The 25,837-nt window shown below is 35.4% G+C and overlaps 1 protein-coding gene across 4 annotated transcripts in view; it reads right to left on the bottom strand.

The window, feature by feature from the left end:
• Positions 1-11: 11 nt before the first annotated feature.
• Positions 12-25,837, bottom strand: part of LOC136974385 (copine-5-like) — a 71,725-nt gene continuing 45,899 nt past the window's right edge. For all 4 annotated transcript variants that reach the window (XM_067269244.1, XM_067269245.1, XM_067269246.1 and 1 more), the window contains 8 exons: positions 25,016-25,091; positions 24,893-24,946; positions 24,739-24,800; positions 5,024-5,252; positions 4,815-4,942; positions 2,855-3,015; positions 2,706-2,779; positions 12-1,668 (listed from right to left, as the gene is read on the bottom strand). In XM_067269244.1, the coding sequence (XP_067125345.1) occupies positions 1,492-1,668; positions 2,706-2,779; positions 2,855-3,015; positions 4,815-4,942; positions 5,024-5,252; positions 24,739-24,800; positions 24,893-24,946; positions 25,016-25,091 (961 nt within the window). In that variant the 3' untranslated portion in view covers positions 12-1,491. The remainder of the gene's footprint in view (positions 1,669-2,705; positions 2,780-2,854; positions 3,016-4,814; positions 4,943-5,023; positions 5,253-24,738; positions 24,801-24,892; positions 24,947-25,015; positions 25,092-25,837) is intronic.

Genomic DNA, 25,837 nt, shown 5'->3' with positions numbered 1-25,837 from the left:
ACAACACAATATTTTAAGAATTTTTTGAACAATTTTATTATAATTTCTCATCATACAGACTATAATCATGTTTTTTAAATGTAAAATACATCAAACACAATTCAAAAAACATCGGTGAACTCCATTAGGAGAACTTGAGCACATTAACACGTTTTTAACATAAAATATACAATATAATTAAACCTCTATACACACAAAACATTGCATAAAACGTAATACGATTTCGTGTACGGGCGAATTACAATATTGCAATTTCGCAAATAATTCTCTGTTCGAATTTACCGTCCGAAGTATTTCTGTCGTCTTAAATCCCTTTGGTAACCGTTACGTTTAGCAACGTTTAAGACGGTTTGGTAGAAAGAATAAACGATAAAACGTAATGTCGAGAAAAATGCGAAGGCGACGACAATAAGAGCGAGGAAGCGAGAGCGTAAAAGTGCGAGACGACGACCACGTGAACAATTTAGACAATAAGAGAAGTAAAAAAGGTACAAAAAAGAGGAGAAAATGGTTAACATTTTGACAGTTACAATCACACAAAATAATTTAAAATTATAATCGTTTAACAATCTTTTTTCTTACGTAAAAACATGTTAAAAACTCCGATTATCCGGATAACTATTTTAAGCAAATATCTATTTTTTCTATAGAAATCTCCCTTGTGTATGCGTGTACACAATTATCAAAAACGTACCTACGAACGAATATAATTTATTTTTAACAAAGTCGGAGAGAAATCCGGATAACCGGAGTTTTACCGTACTGTTTAACTTTTATAAAACTTCATTCAAATAGAACTTTCCTAATAATCAACAACAACAAAACAATTACATTTTATGGGAAGCTAACTGTATTTTTTTAGAAATTGAATATAAAGCGAATGTTTCTTCTGTTCCGAAACAAACTATAGACGTGTATAATGGCAGTAAGGACATCTAAAAGTAAGGCATCGTCGCTCCGTGCACATTTTCTGTTTTCTTTAACGAAAACGGAGGCGTCTACGTTGTATCCGAGCACGTTAAACGGTTAACGCCGAGCGTGTACAAAACGTGCTTACGTCGTTCGAATAATAAATTATATATTGTAACAAACACGGTTTTTGTATTAACAACGTGTAAGCACCACACACTCCACATATCTCCGAGTGTAGAGAAACAAGAGATAACAAGTAACATTTAAAACTGGCATGTGTCTCCATATAACTGTCGTGTTAAAAAATTTGGTACATTTGACGGGCAAATAAAATTTGGGATGTGGAATCCTTTGGCACGGTGTGGTAATGGAACAATAAACTATAACAATGGCAGCTGTTCTTGTCTGCCACAATGCACTTTGTCCAAGTTTTCCTAAAAATACTTTCCTAAAGTTACAAGTATGTAGAAAAAATTATTCAAAATTAAAAATATGTATATTAAGTGTGTATAAAAAAAATTATAAATCAAATTTTTGTTCTTCTCTTATAAATGAAAAATGATTTACATAAAAATATATTTATGAAGGACAAGGTGCACTAGCAACTGGAGCTTGGGGCTTGGGTTTTGGTTTGATGTTGTGCTTTTTCATATATTCTAAAAATTGATCGGGCAATTCGGCCAGCACTTCCTTCGCCAGCAATACTTGACTTGTACTCCAATTTTCTCCAGATAAAAATTCTCTAAATGGTACAAACTGAAAGAATATATATATATTAGATATGTAATTTTACTCTTTACTACTTACAAAGCTAAAAATCAAGAGATAAATATAAATTTATAGGCCATCTATATACTTTTGGGCACTGTATGGATTCAATAGATTTGACTCTAGATCCATTATACTAATGATGATGTTTACTATTACTATTACATCCATTACTAACTTCTATCTTTTTATTTGCATCCAGGGAAAACAAAATATTTAAATTCTGAACTTTCCAGATTAGTTGAGTAATTCTTATCAAATATCTGGATATTTAACATAATTTTAAAAAATAAAATTATATCTAAAGTATACAGAACTTAATTTACTCAAGTGTCAAATTAAACTTTTCAATAGAGAGTATGTATGCCTTTGGAAACAAACAATTGTCGTCGGTCGTCGAAATGCCGGAATTCTCAAAGCCGAAGAAATCCTACTTTGCCACGATGCCCGACCATTTTGGATTTCGGCCGCTTTGTTACCGAGAGATGGCATTCGTTAGGGCATTTACAGTTATTTGCAATGGCTAAGGCAGTAAAGGCATTGGCCCACCACTCCGGAGGGCTTGGGTTTGAATCCGGGCCGAAAAGCTTGGAAATTTTTCACGGTCTGACCCGGCTAGGTCGGGCCCAATCCTTTACCGGCCAGCTACTCAAACCCGTAGCAGATATAGAACAAAGGCCCACAGGGTGGAAAGAGTTATGTACATGGAATTTCAAAGCCTGTTTTTTGATTTAACTACTACCTATCTACTCTATATACAAGCTTGAGCTATGACTTTTTTCTTATTTAGTAACATCTATTTTCATACATTTATCATATATTAACAGAAAACAGCACAAGCCAGTTCTCTATACAAGAGAGAACATCTCAGAATTGAACAAAGGCAGACAAGTGCAAAGCAAACTCCTGCATCTATCAAAGCATGTGAATAATCAATTCCTAATAGTGAACTGCTTATCATCATGAAACACAATCTACAATTAATACAATCAATTTTAATATAAATTATTGATTTGATAACTTACCTGTACGATATCTCTTTCGGCAAATTTGCCCTTACTACTGAGCCTGACGACGTCTCCGTCGAGTTCTTCCATGGCTAAGAACGAATCAAAAATAATAAAATACATATTTATATTTTATTGAATCCTAAATTATTATAAAAAAAACTCACCAGAAAAATCTGCATTGCCAACTCCCACAATTATTATTGACATGGGAAGTGTTGCTGCATGCACAATTGCTTCTTTGGTAAGCGACATGTCGGATATGATTCCGTCGGTGATAATCAAGAGGACAAAATATTGAGAACCGTCTCTGTAGGCCGATGCAAATCTAATTAAATTATGAAGTGTTATATTAAAGATGATCCAAATTATCGTGTAAAAAGAAAATGAAGAACAAAAAGACCCCATACAAACCTGAAAAATGGGTACCGTAGATTTGACTGAATTTTTAATATTTTTTAGTTCTAGAGGTCCCAATCGAAAGTCAAAAAATGGACAATTTTTGAGTTATCAAGCATCCAAGGTAGAAAAACAGAATAATTTTTGCATATGTTGAGAGGCCTTAAGTGTTTTTTTTTTTTTTTTTTTTTTTAAAGTACAAAATATGTTTTCAAAAGTTATTAATGTTCAGCACTATCTGGATTTCCTTGTGGGAAAATCATTCATCATGTAATACAAGTGGGTTTGATTTTCACATTGTTTTGATTCACTTCCCACTAGTGGATTCGAAATGCTCCCGTAAGTGAAATTTGGGTGTCCTTCTCTTGTGACATTCCTCTTAGACTTAATAATGGTTGAAAAAAAGCTCTGTCAAAAGATATCATTTTAAAATAAAGTTGAGAACTCACGCTAAGCTTTTAACTGGGTTCCAATAGAGAAACTTCACTGATTTCGGCGTTAAACTGTTTCTTTTTTATTATCACTAGCACTTTCGACGAGTTTATAATCGTCGTCTTCAGTGAAATGAATTATTTTAAAAATAAACGTGCAGAATTTTCTAAGGAGAACAGAATTTTTGAATTCAAAAACAGGCATCTGGTAATTCCGTTACGAACGTGCAAAAAGATGTTGGCATGTTCGAATTCATAAATCTACGGTGTGGGTAGCGCATGCGTGGAACTGACACTGTGATGGCGATACGATGTTAGGAGCGTTTCGTTGTTTAAGTGCTGATATAATGCTACCCACACTCCGGGTAGATCTAGAGTGGGGACATTGCATGCTTTCGTAGTAGCTGTGAGAAGCACTTCCCAGATGAATACAAGCCTTCGATATCATTTTATACTTTGAAACAAAAAACATTTATGTCCTCAACATGTGCATGAATTATGCAGTTTTTGCATCTTAGATGATTGATAACTCAAAAACCTGCTTTTGATTTCCTGCCTTTGACATTTTCATTATAACCACAAAATATCAAAGATTCAGTCAAATCCACCAGACACATTCGTAAGGTTTCTGCAGGGTCCATTATCAATATAATTGTATTTGAATGTCGTTGTTTATATATTATTTATACATTAATGACTGTTGTGTACAAGTAAATATACAATACTTTTCAGAAATTTAAGTCTTCTTATACATCCAAAATAAAAATAATTTGTATCTTATCTAACTTAGAGTATGTAAACTTTTAGTCATGCCACTCTTTAAAACTACTTAATATTTATACTCCTAACTAACATGAACAAAATGTTTCAATGTTAGTAGGAATATAACAGACAATAAAATCTAAAACAGAATACATAAAATAAATAAATATATTTTTATTGAAATTGGGAAAAATTCTGTGCCCAAAGAGTATTTTCACACCTCTCTTCTCACCACCATTCTAACCCCGACTCCTCTTCCATTTATTATTCTAGTGGAATGCAAGGTTTATTAGAATTTTAAGATGTTTAGTGTAGATGTCAGAAAACTTCATGAAAATCATGACATTTCTGATCCATAATACAATTGACACAAGCAAGAACCTATATCCAGTATTATCTGAAAAAATCAAATCAAGTAAAGTTGTTGGACATCTTCAGCAATTCTGTATTCAAAATATCTTCTACTTGCAAAAGAAAAAAATTCAATAATGGTGGCTATTATGATGGAAATTAACCGAAAAGAAGACAAACTTACCTGGAAACATGATTAATGACAGGTGAGAAATTAGTAGGGCCATACAATTGCACTGTGCCAATTTTCTGTTTATAAGCTTCTAAAATGCCGTCAATGCCTACACAAAAAGGATTACTCATATTTCCATTCTGAAAATAATAATTATAGTTAGCACGAAACACTTTAAAACAGAATAATAAAATATAACATTTGAACCATTAGTGTATTACCAAAGGAAATTCGTGTGAAACTACTCCGTCCGGTGGTAAACGTGCACCAAAACCCAATGCTGGAAATAACTTGTCACTGTCGTAATCTTGAATGATTTCGCCTACCGATTTTATTGCCAGAGTGTACACGTTGGGATACGGAGAATACATGTAGTGAAGAGATTGTGGTTCTGATGGATCGCCATTAGAAGCAGTAAAATCAATGGCGACGGTAAAATTAATCTGGGTTCTGAAAAGTTCGAAATAAATCTTTTTTCAGTTTACAAACATTTCAGTATTTCACAAATATAGTATAAATTTATTTACAAAAGCTAAATAATAAATAAGACCTCCATTTTTAAAACACTAACTTAAGAGTTAGAATAAATTGGCAATCTTACATATGGTAGAGTTCCAGGAACCCAACTCTCAATAACTCAACATTCTGTAAAACTCATCATGTCATTAAAAAAACCCATTTAATCTAATTTTTATCTCTATAACATAACACTAGAATCAAATGAGTTATCATTCTTCACTGCTAACACTTGATAATAGCATCAATTCCACATTAACAAAAAATATAACCCTTTTTCCAAGGTGCCACTGCAAAATGCCACAATGCAAACAACACTAACTCAAATGTAGCCATCAAATAGCCAATAGTTTTTTTTAATTAAAATTTAACTACAAACAGAAATAGTCACTATGGTACATAGTTAATAAATATGTAAATTTGCACACATAACCTTTATGTGAAAATTCGAACCCGCCGGAACCAAAACGCTAATAATAAAATATTTTATTGTTTGGTTCCCACGGAGAAAACATGAATCATGAGGAACAACATTCAAATAATGCTGGTTGGTGAAACAGAGAAACATGACCGAGACGATAAAAGGGCGACGAGAGAGGAAAGGGGATCAGTTACATAGTGTCGATTTGACAGTGTGTGCGCGTCCCAAGTCCCGAGGGAACCCGACATCTACGAAGGAATACCTTGCCAAGGATACTTTAGCTGGTAACAAGAGTGACTCAAATTAAGAGGTATGACTTTCCCAAAGTCGTGTAAACTCTCCCTCTGCGTATCCGAACTTAGGCGACAGTAGCTCGCCCTAATTGTAACTGTTGCTTTAGTCTTAATAAATCGTTGTTGTTGTTATTATATGTTGTTAATGTCCTTTATTCGAGTATCGCTGCCGCTCTACCGTCGAACCCATCCTCTTCCGCACTCTCACTCGCGTAATGCGTGACGCATAACAAAACTGAGCCGCCATCTTGACGTGGTCAGGTCTCAAGGACCTGTTAGCCGAGAAAAAAGAGGTGTGACTCCGTCCACCTCCCGGCACCCACAAATTGGTGTCAGGAGTGGGGTTCGACTCCTTCGAATTATCGATAGAGCGGATAGGGCAATATTCGAATAACAAGGACAATTCCAGTCGAAGTAGGGAGCTAAACCTTAGATAGAAAGACTAGGAATATTATCAAAAATAGTTCCAATCTAAGCGAAACTATTAGGAAGAATGGAGGACGATCCGCAACCCGCGGCAGGACCAGCTCACCCGAATCCGAATCCAAATCCCCTCACGCTAGGAGGGTTGGGCGGAATAATTCCATTACTGCCTGTGTTTACTGGAGAAACGGCAGGAAAACTGCTATTATTCAGCGCATTCAGAGAAAGGAGTTAGACGAATGGTTAAAAGCACAATTCCTCAACGGAATAGATATCAGGATCTGCCAGCGAGTAATGAGCCGCCAGGCTGAAACCTTTGATGAGGTGCTCAAAGCAGCCATCAGCGAAGAGACGATCAAACAGCTTACTTCCCATCCGCGAGAAATTATGCAAACAGTCAGAGATAGCGAGCAGGTGACAGACTCTCCCTCACAGGACGATATAGCTCAATTAATGTCGGCTATGCAGGAACTTAAAGCCAGAGTGGAAGATCTAACCCGAACCTCATCGACAAATAATGCTAGAACCCCTCAAGGGAGGCAAAATAATCGAGGAAATTATAACAACCTGCCTTTCCGGCAAAGGAGGATACTGCCCAGTTAATACTAGCCGTAGACCCGACCGACCAAATGATCAAAACTATAGGAACCAGAACCCCGCGGTCGCAGAGATACTAATAGTAACGCTTCTCCAACGCGTCAACGAAATGAATCTCCAAAGAGACGCGAAAGCGAAATTGATCAAAATAGCTCTCAACCTAAGGAAGAAAATCGAAACGGATGGACAGGCATTATTTGAAGCATCCAAGATCAGCGATCTCAATATAATTACTTTACTAGATCCCCTTATCCTGTATCTAAGCTAAAGCGACGCTATACTGAATTGAGTAGGAACCTTTCTCCACCCCAAACAGATTCGTCCGATGAGAATGAGACGAGGTGGAAAGGCAGAATAGGAATAACTAGAACTATCTCAAGGCACGAACCTATCATATTAGTTTACATTAACAATATTCCAGTAAAAATGCAAGTTAATACCAGCGCAGAACGTACGCTCATATCAAACAACTTAGCGAAAAAATTGAAAGGGAAAGCTCCCATAAAATTCGGGCGCCGACAGAAATTAGGAAACGGCTTAGGGGAGCCAATTACCGCTATAGGATCAGCGACGCCCACGTTTAAATTACAGAGAAAGAAATATGCCATGCCATGTGCCATCGTACAAGCCGAGGTTACAAACCCGTGTGAAGGAATCTTGGGGCAAGACCTCATCGAAACCGCACAATTAATTTTAGATCTTGCTCATGATCAAGTCATCTTACCAAATGGGAACCCGATACATTTTTGCACACCGAGACAGCCGCGCTGAGGGAGAAAGCAACGTAAGACCCGCAAGAAAAGAGAGAAAATCCTGTCAGACAGCCCCTGAGCAGAACAAATACCTCCTGCCGAAGGGAAAGAGAGACAGAAACCACAAATCCGGAGCGCGAGAAGAAGGACTGCTGCTCATTGAAAGGCTAAGCGACCCCGAATACAACAGGATAACACGGACACAATCATCCAGCCACCTGTTGCATCATCCGTCGAAGACGCATTAACGCCCGTATTCCCTTCACTAACAGAAGAGCAATCTAATCCCAGCGATGAAACGGAACCAGAAAGTGAAGGCGAGGAAGCAGAGTCCGAGCTCAAAAGTGAAGTTGCCAAACCAGGACCGGAAGGAGAAAAGGAGATTACACCTCCATACGCCCTTCGAAGCCTAGGCCCAGCAGCAGTAGTAGACCTACCATGGGTTAGGCCGCCGCCCACTAGTAATCATAGCCGGATACCTCAGTTTATTTCTCCCGCTACTAGTCGGACCTCTTCCCCTTAAGCTCTGGGCACCAAACAAATGAGGGCACCAATGGGAAGGTACCCCAGAAGGTGGATGAAGATAGCTTATCTAATAAATTTAGCGTTAATCTAATTAATCACGACATGCTAATACATCTTATCCCCTTTGCCATCTGTTCATTGAATATTCCTCAACGAAGGTGTGTGAACATGCATTATTCAGTGAAAATGAACTACAGGTCGAGGACCTATGCAATTGGCAGATCATCAGTAACTATACGCTGATCTTTAAAAAGGTAGATCAACCAGGAGCATGGATTTATTCCACTCCTGAGCCTCTCACCTAAACTATTAAGTGCCCAAATAGGCATCAAAAGGCTCCTTTATATCTACGACCAAAAAAATTTGTAAATAATGCCGGAATCATCGATCTCCCAAATGCGTGTACTGGCTATTTGCCAGGAGTTATCCTCACATCACATTTCCGGGGCCAGTCAACTTTATCACTACAGTTGGTGCACCAATTGGTCATCCCACAAATCGACCAAATTATCAATCAAACAAAGATTCAACTCCTGCAGACTCTGTCTTAAAGAACCGCAAACGCACGAAATGTTAAAATTATCGACGGACTACAATATCTGGTTGGCAGATTGGACCTTATTCAATGTCAAATATGATCTCAACCACTTGTTGCGAATGACATCAACCAGCCATATTGTTTGCCTTATCTAGATTGTCCGTTCTATTATGCGCCGCCGATGACAAACTCCGGCAGGCCGACAACAACCGCAAGAGAATAGACAGGAAGAAATCCCTCTTCAAGAAAGGGAAGCTAACCTGCTTCCGGGAAGTGACCAACCCTACCGAGAAACCACCCCCTCAGAGCGATATAGCACAATCAACCCAACGTCCTATTGTTCAAACGTATTAACACCGCCATGTTAAGGCCTTTGCTTAGAATCCTATGTCAAGAAGTCTTCGACTTTTGCATAAGCATAAAAATATATATCATATTATATTATAAAATTATATTATATTATATTAGATTCGCCTAGAATATTCCATTTATTCGAATTTTATTTAGCTATTTTAACTAACATTTTGCCGTACAACACTGTATTGGCTTTCCCCACTAGAATTAAGTTAGATTTTAGCAGCCTACCGGCCTGAGGGAGAGTAGACCCCAATTATATTTGTAAATGCGTACCTCTATCCGAAACCCAAGAGAATTCTCATTCCAAATAACTGTTTATGATTAATGTTTGTGAGTACCAGATAGGACAACATCCTCGTTTCAACAGACCAAGACTACAACTACCCACTGAAGTTAAAAACACACCGATTTAAAAGCACAACGACACTGCTACCCTAGAACGAACTATACGAACGATCACCACTCATCCGAATCATCCTCCAGCTATCAAGTTCCTGTCCAAGTTCTATCTTCAGCAAACAAGCCAGCAAGGTAGCACGAGTCAACGAACTCACTTCAACAAAGAGAACATAACGAACACTCAAGACCTTGAACTTTACTCTTGTACCCAAGTGATGAAAAGAAGCTACGTCTGCACCACGTGCCAGCAAGGAAACCCACCCTACTTCCGGGAACGCCGTTATTGTTTACCAAACCCACAGTGTCTGGTCTAACATAACAAATTGTTATAACGCGTGCCCGAAGAATCTTTGATTGTCGCGAAGGAATAATTTGTTAAATTTGCCACGTAAATCATTGTTGTTAATATTTAAAATTACCATGTAAATCACTAATTTGGAGAGAAAGTGCACTTAATACAGCCATCCTCCCAAGAAAAAAAATCGAACCTGCCCTTCCTGGACAGGTACGATTTTAGAAAGCCCAAGGTGGTGTGAAAATTCGAACCTGCCGGAACCAAAACGCTAATAAAATATTTTATTGTTTGGTTCCCATGGAGAAAACATGAATCATGAGGAACAACATTCGAATAATGCTGGTTGGTGAAACCGAGAAACGTGACCAAGACGATAAAAGGGCGACGAGAGAGGAAAGGGGGTCAAGTTACATAGAGTCCGTCCGATCGACTCGAAGTCGGTTACATAGTGTCGATTTGACAGTGTGTGCACGTCCCAAGTCCCGAGGGAACCCGACATCTACGAAGGAATACCTTGCCAAGGATACTTTAGCTGGTAACAAGAGTGACTCAGATTAAGAGGTATGACTTTCCCAAAGTCGTGTAAACTCTCCCTCCGCGTATCCGAACTTAGGCAACAGTAGCTCGCCCTAATTGTATCTGTTGCTTTAGTCTTAATAAATCGTTGTTGTTGTTATTATACGTTGTTAATGTCCTTTATTCGAGAATCGCCGCCGCTCTACCATCAGACCCATCCTCTTCTGCACTCTCACTCACGTAACATGTGATGCGTAACAAAACCGAGCCGCCATCTTGACGTGGGCAGGTCTCACGGACCTGTTAGCCGAGAAAAAGGAGGTGCGACTCCATCCACCTCCCGGCACCCACATTTACAAAATTCCAAAATTCCAATATTCATACTAGCATTCATCACTATGCTGTAAAACATTTTCAGTAACTCGTCATCTCCTCAGTCTGCATTAAGTTGAGTTTGCAGTAGTAAAACTCATTTATTTTCACTATGAGAGATGTCCCATAAATCTGGAGCCGTAGATATTACGCTGATCTTTGTTTATTCTTTTACATGTAAAACAAGATGCCAAGAAAGAAAGAATGAATTCAAACCATCTTCCCACAGATCACACACAGAGATCTTGATATGGCCTGCTAAACTCTGATGCTTATTGCCAACTAAAGACCCTGCTATCAAAATAACCTGAATTCATTCCTCCTCATTATGTGTCATTCTTCATAACTTCTACAATTCAAGATTTATAGAATACCCTGTATATATGCATTTTTTCATTCCATGCACGAAAAAACTTTAGTTTTCCTCCAATATGATTGTTGGCACCCAGCATGTGGTTGACTTATCTCTAAAGATCATATATTTTTAATTTATTGTTTAGGTACATTTATAGGCATAAACAATGCTCCATTATTCCCTCCTGTATTATTCAATTCCTTCTTCTTGTATAGATTCCACATAGAGTAGGGTAGATGTACCAGTTTTGGCCAGTGTACCAGTTCTGGCCAGAAAACGAATTTAACTTAAAAATATAATCACCACATATTCAAATCTGTCCAATGAAACAAACTTTTATTGTTAACTGTGTGAACAGTTAACAATAAAAGTTTGTTTCATTTATGATTATATTTTTAAGTTAAATTTGTTTTCTGGTCAGAACTAGTACTACACTGGCCAAAACTGGTACATCTACCCTATAATGATGTACACTAAAAAATTAGACATTATCAAAAATCTGTCTTACAATGTTATCAAGTTCAAAAAACTTTATAAGAAACTAGCGGATGAGCTCGGCATTACTCAGGCAAAAAGTAACAATAGCCAAGATTAAGATTATTACATTATAGCCGATTTTACCTGTTTTTACTGAGTGCAAGAATTAGGTTACCCCTCTTCCCAAATGTATTGGAGAATTTTTAGATGGGTCAAAAAATATGTTTCATTTTCCGCAAAAATCCACATCTAAAATAGTACAATAGAAGCAGAGTTCTTTAGGGTAATCCTTAAGCCTCTCCCCTGCAGGGGGATTTCCAAAAATCTCTTCTTAGTGTACATTCTTGTCACGTACCCTAACTGTGTACCAAATCTTAACTTTCGACTCCTAACTGTTTGGGCTTTTCGCTTATTAATATTATCATCATCAACCCATCACGATTATATCCCGGGCCGTCCGAGCCCAGATATATCGCATCTGGTCGAATACGCTACGTTCTTATGGGAAGACGTACGCCAGTCGTAGCGGTTACACTGGTTAATTTCCACATGCGCAGACTCTGGCATCCAATCAGTTATGGCATAAATAATACTCCATTTAAATGAATCTCTTGCTTACGTAAAGAACAAGTTTCCGTACCTTTCCAGCCATTAGCTTGGACGTAGAGTCAACCTTCTGGATGTAGAGTTGATGTTTGAAAATTTGATGTTTGTTTCTAAATAAAAACGTTTCCTGTGGGTTTTCGTAAGCAATAATAAAGTTTATCTTTGTAATGACATGTAAAATCAAAACATTCTTTTTGGATTCTCAAAAAAAAAATGAACGAAATAGAAATATAATACATAAAACTAATCACCTATAAAGAAAAAATGTTAAGATGGCTGAAATATTAACCCAGATGTAGAGACCGACTTCCCGCCGATTTAACGCGTGGCATTTATACTGGCTTATATTCAGTCACTGTATCACTTTGACTACTCGCACTTCACTGTTTGTTTTTATTCGCTCGCTACACTACTTTGGAATTTTAATTTCTTTTTCGGTTCTTCCCTTCGTCACTGATAAAAAACTGACATTTGAACCCACGACGGATCTTGCTTTATATACCCCCACCAATGTGTAGTCCCACCCATACAAAAAAGGCTTCAAATGGTGCACAATGTTCCATAACATTCCACAACATTTGAGAGTGTTCTGATGTTCCACAATAATCTGGGATGTTCTGGGATGTTCCCAAACATTCCAGAACAGTCTGGAATGTTGTGGAATGCTCTTGAATGTTCTAGACTGTTCTAGAAATTTCTAGAGGGTGAAAATTCCAGCCCTTATATCTTCAACAGCATGCTCTTCAGGTAAAAATGGGAACCTTCTTCATGAATGGGGGATAGAGGGCTACTACACCATATAACTCCCTTGATCATACCGGGACTTGTTTTTGAGTTTTAGCTGCATGCACATTGTACACTTACTTTTATAATATATATTGATTGATTACTCACAAGGACACCCTATGGCTTTGGGGAAACAGATTTTGATGATCTTCGATGTGGTGGTAGTACACCGTGCAAATGTACTACCTGTAAAATACTAAAGTGCAATACTCAAATGTAATCGAGAAAAACGAACTTAAAGTTTTCTTTAACACTTTATATGTAAGTTACGTGTACTTTCGCTTGAGCGTGCTGTGGCGTGAGTGGTAACGCTCCCGACTCGTGCGCTTGCATTCTCGGGTTCAATTCTCTTGTGTATACTTTTTTTTTTATTCACAAATACTTATAAGGTATTTATTTATTTATTCATTCATTCATTTTTTATTATTTATTTATTTTAATTTAATTTCTACTGTTCCAAGTCTAATATTTTTACTTTGAAAACCCACCTTTTTCAAGTTGAGAGAAAACTACTTATGCCGGATTTGAACATGGGTCTAGAGTCTTTTTTACTCACTCTTTAACTCTTTGTTGACCAATTTCCACGCACCCTTGTTTACTTTTGGTTTGTAAAACGACCAAGGGCAATACTGGTCAGTCAAGAATATTATTCTAAAAAATTCATCAAAAATCAAATTATCATAATATTCGTATGAAAGAAAATCATGTACATTTATTAATATCTTTAGTTTTAAATACGATATTTTTCAATACATTTTATTACAGAAATTAATAAGAAAAAATAAAAAATATATATATATATATCTGAACTGACATTTAAACTTCATAACTTGTAACTTTTTGTCAAAATTAACATTGTTTAGTTACTTTTTGGCACTAGGCTAGAACGACAACCCCATATAACAGTTCCTTTCTGAATTTCAACAGGAATAGACGTATTTGTGCAGTAAAATTTATTTTGAAAAGTTATTTTATAATAACAAAAATGTCATCAAGAGAAGCAAGTTCTTCACTCTTTATAGAGTGATGTATCAAAGCAGTGGCTAAAAGATGTAGTAGTGTATTACGAGAGTTTACTTTTTGAAAATAATTTAATTGCAACAACATCTTCTGATACACTATCTGAAGATGCTATGCTGATAGGCACGGAATTATACAATAATACATTGGATGTGTTGAATAAAAAAAATTTATAATTGATAACAAATTGATTTCTGCACAAGAAGAGTGTATAGAAGGAAATTTTGAAGCAGTTAAAGATGACTCATCTGATAACTATGTACCTAATGATAAAAAATATAGAATGAAGGAATATATTTCACTGGAATATAAAATCAAAGTTTTAAAAGTAGTAAAAGCCCACCCTATGTGGAAACTACAAACTTTACAAAAAACGGATGTAGTCATTTGAAAAAAATGGATCATTAAAATTTTGGGAAAAAGATATTGAACGTGGAGGAACTATTTTTGATAAATATCATTTGATTGATTCTTGGACGTATGACTGCTTTGTCGAAGCGAGACAAAATTACAAACAAGTGACCACAAGAAATTTACAGCAATGGGCTTTAGCTGCTGCTAGTCAGTTTTCTGATTTGCAATTTAAAGCATCAAACCAGTGGGTGGATAAATTCAAACGAAGACACCACATTTGTCAAAGAAAAATTACCAAATTTGTATCGCAAAAAGAAGCACGTACCATGGAAGAAATCTTGGCCTCTGCAGAAACGTTTCATATTCAAACAAAACGATTGATATCAAACTTTGATAGTGACTTCATCATCAATACAGATCAAACAGGTAAATAAAACTTTTAACTAGAAATCAAGTACTTTATATTCCATTATTACATTTAATCAAAGTAAAACATAAGACTTATCATTAATTTTGTTACATTTTCAGGGTGTCAATACCAATCAAATTTCAATAGAACATTAACGGAAAAAGGAAGTAAAACAGTGTTCGTAAGAACACAAGATACGAACAAGGTTTCACACACATATACAGCACAATATGGTATAACATTATCCGGAAAATTACCACCATATGTTTATATTTGTTTACAAGAGCCTACAGGTAATTTTGGGCCAAGAAAAAAGAGAAACGTGGAAGAATATATAAAAAAATATACAAATGTTACCGTCACATCAACAAAATCGGTATAACTGACCACTGATCTCTACACTAATTTTCTGACAAAATGTTTGATGCCATATGTTCAGAAGAATAAATTTCTTTTACTCATTGACTCATGGACAGGACAAACAAAAGCAAATTGTATGATGAAGTATTCCAAGATGATGAAAAAATGCCTACATGAACAATTAAAATTATACCACCAAAATGTACTTCGTTAGTTCAACTATGTGATGTCCATTTTTATAGACAAATAAAAAATTTCATTAAACGATTACAGAATAACGCCGAATAACGCTGGACAAAAATTATGAAATTCATTCTAGAGAGGATTGCCCGAAAATACATTCGATTATCCATCATCAATTATCGGCACCAATATTTTGCGACATGATAAAATATGATTGGTATGCCAGTGGACTCTGTGATAAAAGAAAATTTTTTACAAATGTAAATGAAGCATGTTTCTCATCAGATCATTTACAAATACCTTGCAATTGTAAAAAAGCAGCATTTATTTCTTGTTCTTGGTGTAGATGGAATTTTTGTTTTGATTGTTTTTACCATAATTATTATTCAGAATCATGTAAATTTGACAATGATATGTAATTATATAATATTGCTTCAATAAATTAAAATTATCAAGTTTAAATGTCAGTTCAGATATATATATATATATATTTTTTCTTATTAATTTCTGTAATAAAATGTATTGAAAAATATCGTATTTAAAACTAAAGATATTAATAAATGTACATGATTTTCTTTCATACGAATATTATGATAATTTGATTTTTGATGAATTTTTTAGAATAATATTCTTGACTGACCAGTATTGCCCTTGGTCGTTTTACAAACCAAAAGTAAACAAGGGTGCGTGGAAATTGGTCAACAAAGAATTAAAGAGTGAGTAAAAAAGACTCTAGACCCATGTTCAAATCCGGCATAAGTAGTTTTCTCTCAACTTGAAAAAGGTGGGTTTTCAAAGTAAAAATATTAGACTTGGAACAGTAGAAATTAAATTAAAATAAATAAATAATAAAAAATGAATGAATGAATAAATAAATAAATACCTTATAAGTATTTGTGAATAAAAAAAAAAGTATACACAAGAGAATTGAACCCGAGAATGCAAGCGCACGAGTCGGGAGCGTTACCACTCACGCCACAGCACGCTCAAGCGAAAGTACACGTAACTTACATATAAAGTGTTAAAGAAAACTTTAAGTTCGTTTTTCTCGATTACATTTGAGTATTGCACTTTAGTATTTTACAGGTAGTACATTCGCACGGTGTACTACCACCGCGCCGAAGATCATCAAAATCTGTTTCCCCAAAGCCATAGGGTCTCCTTGTCAGTTTTAAAGCTGTAAACTGATGACTCTATAAGAGAGATTTTTCATTTTTAATACTTTGTAATTCCATACACACATTACTTAGTAAACAAAAATTTTTCTTAAATTATTTAAAAGTTTACTTGTTCTGAATTCTATGAATTCAAATTAACTGCACCTTGCAAATTATCTATTTTAAGTAAAAATTTTTAAAATTGAATGTTTGATACAATAATTGTATAAAAAAATTCCTGCAAGATAACTGTCATCAAATCATATCATCAAATGCATTTGAAGTGTAATACTTCTTTAACTAACTTGTAAAAATGCAACCAAATTGTAAAAACGCAACCATTCTAGTAAATAAAATCACAATCCAATACATGTATAAAAATGAAGCAGAACATGATTTATGTCCTAATACAAAAAAAAGCTTCTTTGATACTGCTTATTTCCATCAATTGAATATTTTCCCCAGATTGGAACTTTAAATATTACAGTTTGATGTTTACATACCATATTTTCATGCATAAAGGAGATGGGACAAAATTTAGCACTATATTCCATAAGTATTTAAAAAGACTTTTAGAGTATCAGAAGAAATGTTTTTATTTTGGCTTTCCACTTTTAATAATGATCAGTAGAGATGTCACTGAATATTTACTGTACTGTTACATTTACATTGACATAGCAGTGCAGAATCAAAACAAGCAATTTTCACATGTAAGAATAGCTATTATATAAGCAGAAACATGGTACTTTATTTACTTAACTATTTTTGATTTTTTTAATATAAATAGTAGTTATAAATGTAAGAATTTAATTAAGTTTTAAATATTTACAAAATAATTCTTTAAATCTAATTTTAATTTGTGAACATTAAAATTGGATGAGGGGAGATAACCATGTACTGACCTGGTTCAATTTTCTCACTATTGGCAACAAAAGAGAAACCAGTATAAACAAAGAATGGAAACAATTTATGCACAGTACAAACTATCCACGATGACTCCTTAAGAGGTTGACGAATTTGTCTTAACGAACAAATCAAAAGGAATATCCAGTCTGGTTTCTTATAATTTCATCACTTTTCAAAAGAACTTGTCAAAATCATAATTAAAATTAACAAATGGATTTCTAAGATAAATGTCTAATCTTCTTATGTAGATATACAGTAGAGAGTCGAAAATCGGCATCAATTGGAGACTGGGGTCGTTCAGATTAGGGATTTGTTCCAATTACGGTCTATGTACGAAAAAATATATTAACCTGTCCGATGTTCAAATTTTTCTTCGTTGCGTGTCGCTTCCTGTTGAATTTTTCTCCGTTGCGTGTCGCTTCGCGTTGAATTTTCGTCGATTTTAAGCCTAACGAAAATTTTTATAATAATAATTGAGGCTATCGTATCGTTAAAAATTATTTCTTTATTTTGTACAAACAAAATAAATATATTGAAGAATATAAAAACATGAAAATTATACTTTAGAAGTAAATCTAGTATCAAAAACGTTTGATTCGGCACGACACAGTCCGACTGAAAATCGTGCCGATTATCGGGCGATTCCGATTACCAGGGTGCCGATTTTCGACTCTCTACTGTACAATAAAACATTAACAACAGTACCCAAAATGTTGCACACAGTAAATAATCTTCTCACACACATTTAATTCTATTTCATTTTCAAATTTATTAACTGTTTAAATTACCTCAATACAACAACAAAAACAGATCATAAATTGGACTTTTAACACATACTGTAAACCACATAGTGTAAATATGATCATAAATTTTTACTCAAATATACAAAAATACATTAAATACGGGATGATCAAAACGTCATGCACATCAAATTAGTTTGTGTAAATTGTGTCGAGTTATTTTTACATCCCATTACAAGATGACACCAAAGTGACTGCTGACTTTTGTGTGAAAATCATAAATTTGGTTGCACTATAGCTTTGTTCATTGAGGAAATGAAATGGTCTTTTCCCCAGGATTTTCATTGTTGAGCATTATTTTACCACTTGCTCTTATGCATGTGTTGCAAATGAGTTTTATCAGAAATATCCAGATACTGGAATTCTTGTGGCAACCATCTTATTTCTAAAAGATAGTGACCCAAATGATTGCCAGATTTGTCACCCCAGATTTTTTCTCTTGGAGTATCTCAAAGTATCCATGTATTAAAAATAACCCACATACAATAGATGAACTAAAGAGGAACATTATAACAATGATTGTCAGCATCAGTTTTCAGGTGCTTCACAAAGTTCATCAAATATGGTAACAAGAGCTCATGCCTGCACTCATCAACAAGAAGGCTATTTTGAACACATGTTGTAATAACATGATTTCAGTTTGCTTTTCTTAAAGATCAGATAATAAATCGTTTTTACTACGTTCTGTATTTTTGTACATTAACCTCACAAAATAAAATTGATTTCTAATGCACACGACTTTTTGATCACTCTGTATAACATTCTGAATGGATATAGCAAAAACTATAAACAGAGCAACAGACTTCACTGCTGCACAAAAAGAAATAAAAACATATTTTGTATAAAATGCTCCCACTTGACTGTTATTTAAATTATCTAATCTACAAATTTATTTGTAACAGACTAGCCATTCATATAGAGGTAAAACAAAGACAATTACAGTATAGAATAAAATGATTTGACTAAAGTCACACACCAAAATCAATATATGCCAGTTAACTTACATATGTTAAACCATAAATGTAAATGCTTGAACAAGAAAAATATATTTATAAATAAAGAAGCTAAAAAAATAATGATCAATGTACAAAACTTAAAACTTATTGGAAACTATTTTTAATTTTAAGTACTTAAATCATGAAGACCCATATGTAAGTATTATCTTTAGAATATCTGATGATGTGATTGTCAATAGTAAAGGAGTCTTAAAGAACTTACTATGACACCTTGTGAATGTGCAGCCCAATTTTATTACTTCCAAACGTTTTTGGTCATGTTAAATGAACTTTCTCAGGAAAAAGAAAATAAAAAACAAACGGTTAAAACGACTGTAAAAATCGAAACTATGGGCAGCCCTCTTGCAGGTACGCTATATGAGATGATCCTAGCAACACTAGAAAAAGCAGTGCTGCCGAAGTATGAAGCGCAAATGATAATGTATGCTCGATACGTAGACAATGTACTTATATTCTGGAACGTTAAGCCCGACATACAGCGTGTTATAAAAGATATAAATGACAACAGATTCAGTTTGGAGATAGAGCTAGAGCAGGAAAACGACAAGATTGTATATTTCCTAGATCTTTATATACAAATTAACTGCCTAGGACAATTCAGTACTAAAGTGTACAGAAAGCCCTCATATAACCTCATATTTATTCTGTGGATCTCACACGATCCTCCTTCATATAAGCTGGCAGCGTTCAGAGTGCTTATTACAAAAGTTTATTTGCATTGTAACAATGCAAGGGATAGAATGGAGGAACTAAAATTTATATATAATTTAGCCAAGAAATACAAGATCAACATTAAGACTATTACCAGCAAGAGCAGGACGCACCATAAGAAGAAAGACTTACCTAATAATGAAGGGTGTATAATGATGGAATATAACGCATCGCTGAACAATATCTTTCGATGCATAGGAAAAGCCAAGAACTAAAGAATCGTATATAAAAGAACCCCCACCACACACCAACTATTAAGATCTGATATAGATGAAGCACTTGGAAACACACTCCCAGGTGTTTATAAAATCCCTGTTACGGATTCTAGGTGACATAACAAATTAATGTATATAGGAGCCACAGGAAGATCTATCAAAGCCAGGTTAGCAGAACACCAAGGAAATATAAGAAAGGAACAACCGTGCACTGTGCTGGCCACCTATGTTTTAGCGGACCCACAAGACGTCAAAGCCGAACGGGACCAAGCAAGTCTACTGCAGGTAGTTCGAGACCATAAACGCCGACGATGTTTAAAGCATTTTAAATTACGTATACATAATGTCCTCTTAAACATCTATCCAGGGGCATTTTTCCAACATTGAGGTTGATTGTGGACTTCAATAAACACACATACACCAGATATTGCATCACAATAATGTGTACAGTCCCGACCAAAATGATTGACTATCAGTCGATCGATTGCGCAGCTGTGGAAATTGATCACTTGTTACACCAGGACGTTCTATCTCTTAGCAAAGGCGTTTCAGGTGGACTGATCCGATTTGAGCCGTAATAGGGGTGAGGAAATCGAGCCGGAGGGACTTAAGCGTGCAGTCAAGCGCTCTGCAGGTTGACAAGACTAATCGCTCATCGCTTGCCTAAAACTGCGTGTGTAGCATCGGCCTTTTCTCTTTTAAAATTGTAAATTTGCCGCCACTGATCATCAGAAATATGATTTTATCCGTTATCTTTATACTTTTCTTTCTGTATAATGTTTTATTTACGTTTATTTTCCTGTAATTTGAGACGATACAGCTTTAAAATAAACAGATCAGGTCTCACTTGCCAATAGATTATCTCAACTTTCACCGATTGTCGTTGGTTCCTTTGTAATCGGAGAGAAATAGGACCCTGTGTCAATTTTCACTGTTAAGTGTTAATTGTTTTTGCGGTAATCTGAGTAGAGGGGAGAAGTTACTTAATAAACCGCCAAGTGTTTTATTACTGTTTAAACAACTGCTTCCCAGTTGTTATTTTTAGTAATTGGAGAGGGGTAGATAGTGTGTCAAGGTCAGTTAAAGTTTATTACTTTCGCAAGAGGGTGTCATCTGAGCTGCCACCCACTCCCCACTTAAATGACAACAATGTGCTAAGAGTTTTATTATTATGTAAACAAAAACTCCTCTCCCTGTCAGAAGTGGGTCAAATGTCAAGGTTACTATTTAATAGGTTACTATGATCAGTGGCGGCAAATTTACAATTTTAAAAGAGAAAAGGCCGATGCTACACACGCAGTTTTAGGCAAGCGATGAGCGATTAGTCTTGTCAACCTGCAGAGCGCTTGACTGCACGCTTAAGTCCCTCCGGCTCGATTTCCTCACCCCTATTACGGCTCAAATCAGATCAGTCCACCTGAAACGCCTTTGCTAAGAGATAGAACGTCCTGGTGTAACAAGTGATCAATTTCCACAGCTGCGCAATCGATCGACTGATAGTCAATCATTTTGGTCGGGAGTGTACCTATGCTATCCACAATCAACACAACACACAGAGGATGCCACACAGTGATTTGCACAGTATAGCATGACGAACCACAACTCTTCCAGCACATTTCATGAACTGATGAGGCACTGTTTTCTTGGAATGCATTGTAGTGAACATTATGATGGTTATAAAACTGTCATAATGTTCACTATAATACATATTACTTCAAGTGTGTTTTATCCTCAACATCTGGGATGGATATATGGCTCAAAGACTTGCTATTGGTGTAACTACAGCAGGTTTGGTATCAACACAGTGACCAGCCATCTCATTTCTGGACAGACATGCACTGGTGGCTAACAGAATGGTCTGGCAATTGCCAGATTACTCCGTTAACCTGATCACATTTCTCAAACTCAACCCCTCTGGATGTTTTTCCTTAGGATGTTTCCTTAAGAAAATTGGTACACAATGCATACCTGGCAGTACCACATGATGTTGGCAAACCATAGACATACATACAAGAAGCTGAAAAACAGTAATACCAAAAATGCCAAATGCCATCCATAACACCATACTCAACTATGTCTTTGTATTGTTACTAAAGGTGGTCATTTTGAATGTGTTTTCTAATAAAATAAATCTCACTTCCAGAAGCTGGAGCTAAAGAACATCACAATGGCTACCCCACATGTAACTAAATTATTTGCATTCGCAAAAACGCACAAGGCCAACAATTTCATCTGGTAGTTGATAAAGCCAAGGCTCCTACCCGTAAATTGGAGAAAGCGATCCATAACATAATTATGCCACACCTAAGTGGCTATCAGTTTACCATCTCTAACCCTGTAGACTCAATCAATCAGTTAAAACAGATCACCTCCCCGGCTTGCATCACAGTATTAGATTTCAAATTGTTATATCCTTCCATTAAGATACCATCATGTTTTTGCACTCTTAAAGACTTCCTGTTTAAGAAAATAAATGACACAGCCCTCCACCAGAACGTGTTGGAATTAGTGCACCTTATTTGTTATGGTTTGGTGTTTCAATTCAAGGGTCTAACATACACACAATCGAGGGGTGTCCCGACGGGCAGTCTGATGTCCGGGAACTTGTGTGAGTTTGTGATGAGGCAACTTGAATCCAAAACCCTCCCGAGATTTATGAATATGATCCTGCTATACAGAAGATACATGGATGATGATATTATTGTATGGAAGAAAACACCGAACTTAGCACAATTCGTGGAAATGATAAATAATAATCCATATGGTCTGTCATTCGAAGTGGATCAACACAGCATCTCTAATGTACATTTCTTGGATGTGGATATCAATATCAAGACACACAACATCCACACCACAGTATATCGTAAACAGTGTGCAAGCCCCACATACATCCCGAATGATTCATGTGACCCATTCCAATACAAAATAGCCGCCTTTAGATTGTTGGTCAGAAGAGCATACACTCATTCATCTACTCAAGAAGCACTTAGAAAGGAGTTAAACCACATTGGGAAGATTGCTGAGATGCACAGCTACCACAACATTATCCCAAGAATATCAGAGCACCACAGAAAAACACTAGTGACCCACAACACACTACAATGGCACAGGGTTACAACCAAGACATGGATGTTGAAACAATAGCACTCACATACAACCCTGCCTTGAGATCCATGTACGCGGCTATTGCTAAAAGACGTAAGGTCATCATTGCATATAGGAGAGACCCAACTATCTTTGACATGTTATGTAAAGAAAAGGATCCATCTGACCCAAGTAGATTACCGGGCATCTATCGAATCCCAATGAGAGAATGAGAGATTCAATAGGGATTTGATCTACATAGGATCAACGAAATGCTCGATGGGGATCAGAATTAGAGAGCACAAAGCGGATATACAATATAACAGAGCCACCACATCACTTGCGATATATACTACTGACCCGGGCATTACTGTGGACTTCGCAGGGGCAACACTAATAGTCAAAACAACCCGGATGGACCACCTCAAGTGGCTAGAAGTGATAGAGATACATAAGGCGCAAACTACAACAACATGCATTAATTCTCATGACGAAATGGCTCTTTCACTTGCTTGGCAAGCCTTATTGCAAGATGATACTTAGGGATTTGTTTGGGGTCTGAAGATGCATGAGGACATGTAACGGTAAAAGTAAAAAAGAATGCAACGTACGAATAACTACATACGTATGAGAAGAGTAAATATGATTCGGAATGATAGGGAACATGATGGATACAGCGCTTGCGCAATGGGCATTACACAATTGTTCAAATTCGTTTTTAAAAATTTTGGAATGGTGTTATAGAAGAAAGAATCCAGCCGTTTTAACCTGAAGAAGGACACAGAAGGTGTTCGGAAAATGTTTGTTGCTTAGAATTTGTTGATTTATTTTTCACACCGGTTACAGGCTTGAGTGAGTGAGTTTTATTTATCTGTTATACACACCCCGGTGTGCACAAGGGAGATATAAATCTCACTTCTTTGTATAAATTTCTGCAATGTTATCTTTATCCTTTACAGCTGGGGATTATTTGTATTTTAAACTAAATCATCTTAAGTTGATTCTTTGCTTATTTTAGTGCTGGTACACCACATTCATACACTCTTAAAATTCTGGAAAGATCTCTTATCCCTGGACAGATGTTAAAGTGGACATACTATACATACTTTAACTGTTTCTTCCCTGCAAACATTAAGAAAGTTTTTTCCATATGCCTCATGAATATGGCCACAAACTGAATTGCTTACGAAAGTAGATGATATTTGAACTCTGATTAAATCCAGATGCCTTTACTATCACAATGGTCTCTTTATTTCCAAATAAATGTTCTAAAGAAATGTACAGACAAATATTTTTGTAGAATAAACTTCTAATTGTATATTTTTCTAGCCATTCTTGTAAACATTAAATACTACATAAAAAATTATTATAATTACAGATAAAAAATACTGTTTTAAAAGCTTCCTAAATCATGCTTCTATTTTTGTTATTTTATTTTAATTCATTATTAATAATTATAATTTTTAATAAATATTAAATTAATCAATTCTTACCCTCCTTGTATATAATCCAAGAAAGTTGGCTGATTGACTATTTCAATTCCCATTAAGTTAATCTAAACATGAATAATAAAATTTCTATTATCTAAAATTAGAGTAGAAATATTTAGAACTTAACTAAGCAAAATGGCGAAGTGTAAAAACTAACCATCCCTGAATGTTTGTATCTTCGCTTTTTGGCTTTTTTTGTTTCATTAATGCACTAAAAAATTTTGTCATGAGACATTAATTTATATTCATTTTTAAAATAAGCTCGTATATTTATACATACCTCATATTCATTGCTTGGACCGGGACCCAATGCCAAAGTCCTTAAATTTGTTGCAAAGCTTCCAATGTAGTTATGACTGAAAAATTTATCTCAATTTATTATATTAAATTATGAGCAATAGAATTACTAAAATCTTATTTATATAAAGGTACATTGACCTCACTTGCTTGCTCACTACACAAAATGTTTGAGTGGAAGCAAACTACTTACAGAAACACAAAACGATAGAATTTAGTGCACTGAGTATACTAATAGGAAAATCTAAAATGCACCGCAGAGTGCCAAAATTCTCGTGTCTAAGCAGTCAATTAATTTAAGCACTTATTTAGTTGTTCTGTAAGAAAACTAATATTGCTTATATAAAGAATTATTATAAATCACAACACATGTATAGAGAGTGTTTGCAAAGTAACAAATACCAAGTTGGACTGCTAAAGACATTCAGAAGATAAAACTTCTAATGTTGATATGTCTGTCAGATTTTAGTTTTTACTTTTTTATTTTTTCAAAACAAGCTAATCTTATTCATCATCAGACAGCATTGTTACACATTAATTGGTAAATAATTCTGTTTAAATTTGTACAGTGTACTCTTATTAATCCAAGCTATTTAAATATATGAGACTGTTACAATTAGTAGGGATTACAATTACTTTACAATTGATTATATATATAAAAAAAAGCAAGTCAAAAAGAACTACAGACAAATTTGACATTTTTGAAAATTAATCTGTAGTTTCTTTATTTTCGACCTGAATGTTTAGCTGAAATTGGTTCAGGTTGGCAAATATGCACCACATAACATAAATGTGTTATGCAAAA

This window comes from Centruroides vittatus, unplaced genomic scaffold, assembly GCF_030686945.1.
Source record: "Centruroides vittatus isolate TY-2023 unplaced genomic scaffold, ASM3068694v2 contig_349, whole genome shotgun sequence".
NCBI classification, from domain to species: Eukaryota; Metazoa; Arthropoda; class Arachnida; order Scorpiones; family Buthidae; genus Centruroides; species Centruroides vittatus.
Note: the sequence above shows the minus strand (reverse complement) of the source record. Positions and strands in the feature narration are given on the sequence as shown.